Source organism: Lepisma saccharinum, chromosome 10 (assembly GCF_977018435.1).
Source record: "Lepisma saccharinum chromosome 10, izLepSacc3.1, whole genome shotgun sequence".
Classification (NCBI taxonomy): Eukaryota; Metazoa; Arthropoda; class Insecta; order Zygentoma; family Lepismatidae; genus Lepisma; species Lepisma saccharinum.
Window position 1 is genome coordinate 36172738 of NC_139238.1, and position 1089 is coordinate 36173826.

Genomic DNA, 1089 nt, shown 5'->3' on the forward strand with positions numbered 1-1089 from the left:
CCTGACATTACGATTCTTCCGTCAGACAAAGGAAACGCAACTATGTTACTACCAACGATAGCCTATCGGTACAAGGTTGCAGAACTTCTGAGCGATCAGGCATACAGGGAACTACCGAGGAACCCCACAGCAGCAGTGGAGCAGAGAACAAACCGCCTCCTCAAGAAATCGGGTTTAACCGAAGAGATTCGCAAACACCTAACAGCGCATGGCAGCCAGCCTCCCAGATTGTATGGCTTACTAAAAATCCACAAAGAGGGTGTCCCCCTCAGACCCATTGTTAGTGCTATAGCCAGTTCAACCTACAGAATCGCCAAATACCTCACATCCCTGCTTCAACGTCGGGCAATGTGAACATCACGTCAAGAACTCCGCTGATTTCGTCCAGGAACTGAACAAACTCAACGTCTCTCCATCCAACATTATGGTCAGTTTTGATGTAGTTTCCCTGTTCACCAGAGTCCCACTGAAAGACACATTGGAACTTCTAGGAATCCACTTTCCACCAGCCATACTTAATCTCTTCCGCCACATGCTAACTTCCACATATTTCCTCTACAACGGGAAATATTACGAACAAACTAATGGAGTGGCAATGGGTTCAACACTCTCACAGGCGATCGCGAACTTCTACATGGAACGTTTTGAACATGAAGCATTGAAAGATGCTCCCAACAAACCTTCCTGTTTCTACAGATATGTGGATGACACGTTCATCATTTGGCCACAGATTTTCTTAGACTTCCTTAACAAACGGCATTCAAATATCCAGTTCACCATGGAGATAGAAGAAGATGGCTGCTTCCCATTCCCCCATTCCTGGACATCCTAATCTGTCGTAAACCAGATGGCACCCTAGGACATAGTGAGTACAGAAAACCCACCCGCACTGACCTGTACCTAAATGCCAATAGCTTCCATCACAAAGCACAATGCCTCGCCGTTCTGAACACTCTAGCCCACAGGGCAGTAACCGTTTCTGACCAGGAGAATCTACAATCAGAATTCACACACCTCAGAATCAGTCTACAGCAGAATGGATACTACATCAGAGATATCAAGAAGACGATGAACAAGGCAGTTTCATTT

The 1089-nt window shown here is 46.0% G+C and overlaps 1 protein-coding gene across 1 annotated transcript; it reads left to right on the plus strand.

Moving 5' to 3' along the window:
* The first annotated feature begins 424 nt into the window (after positions 1-424).
* LOC145994068 (telomerase reverse transcriptase-like) lies at positions 425-832 on the plus strand. The gene has a single exon (XM_083130154.1). It carries the CDS (start codon positions 425-427, stop codon positions 830-832), a length of 408 nt encoding a protein of 135 aa, XP_082986280.1.
* Positions 833-1089: the final 257 nt, after the last annotated feature.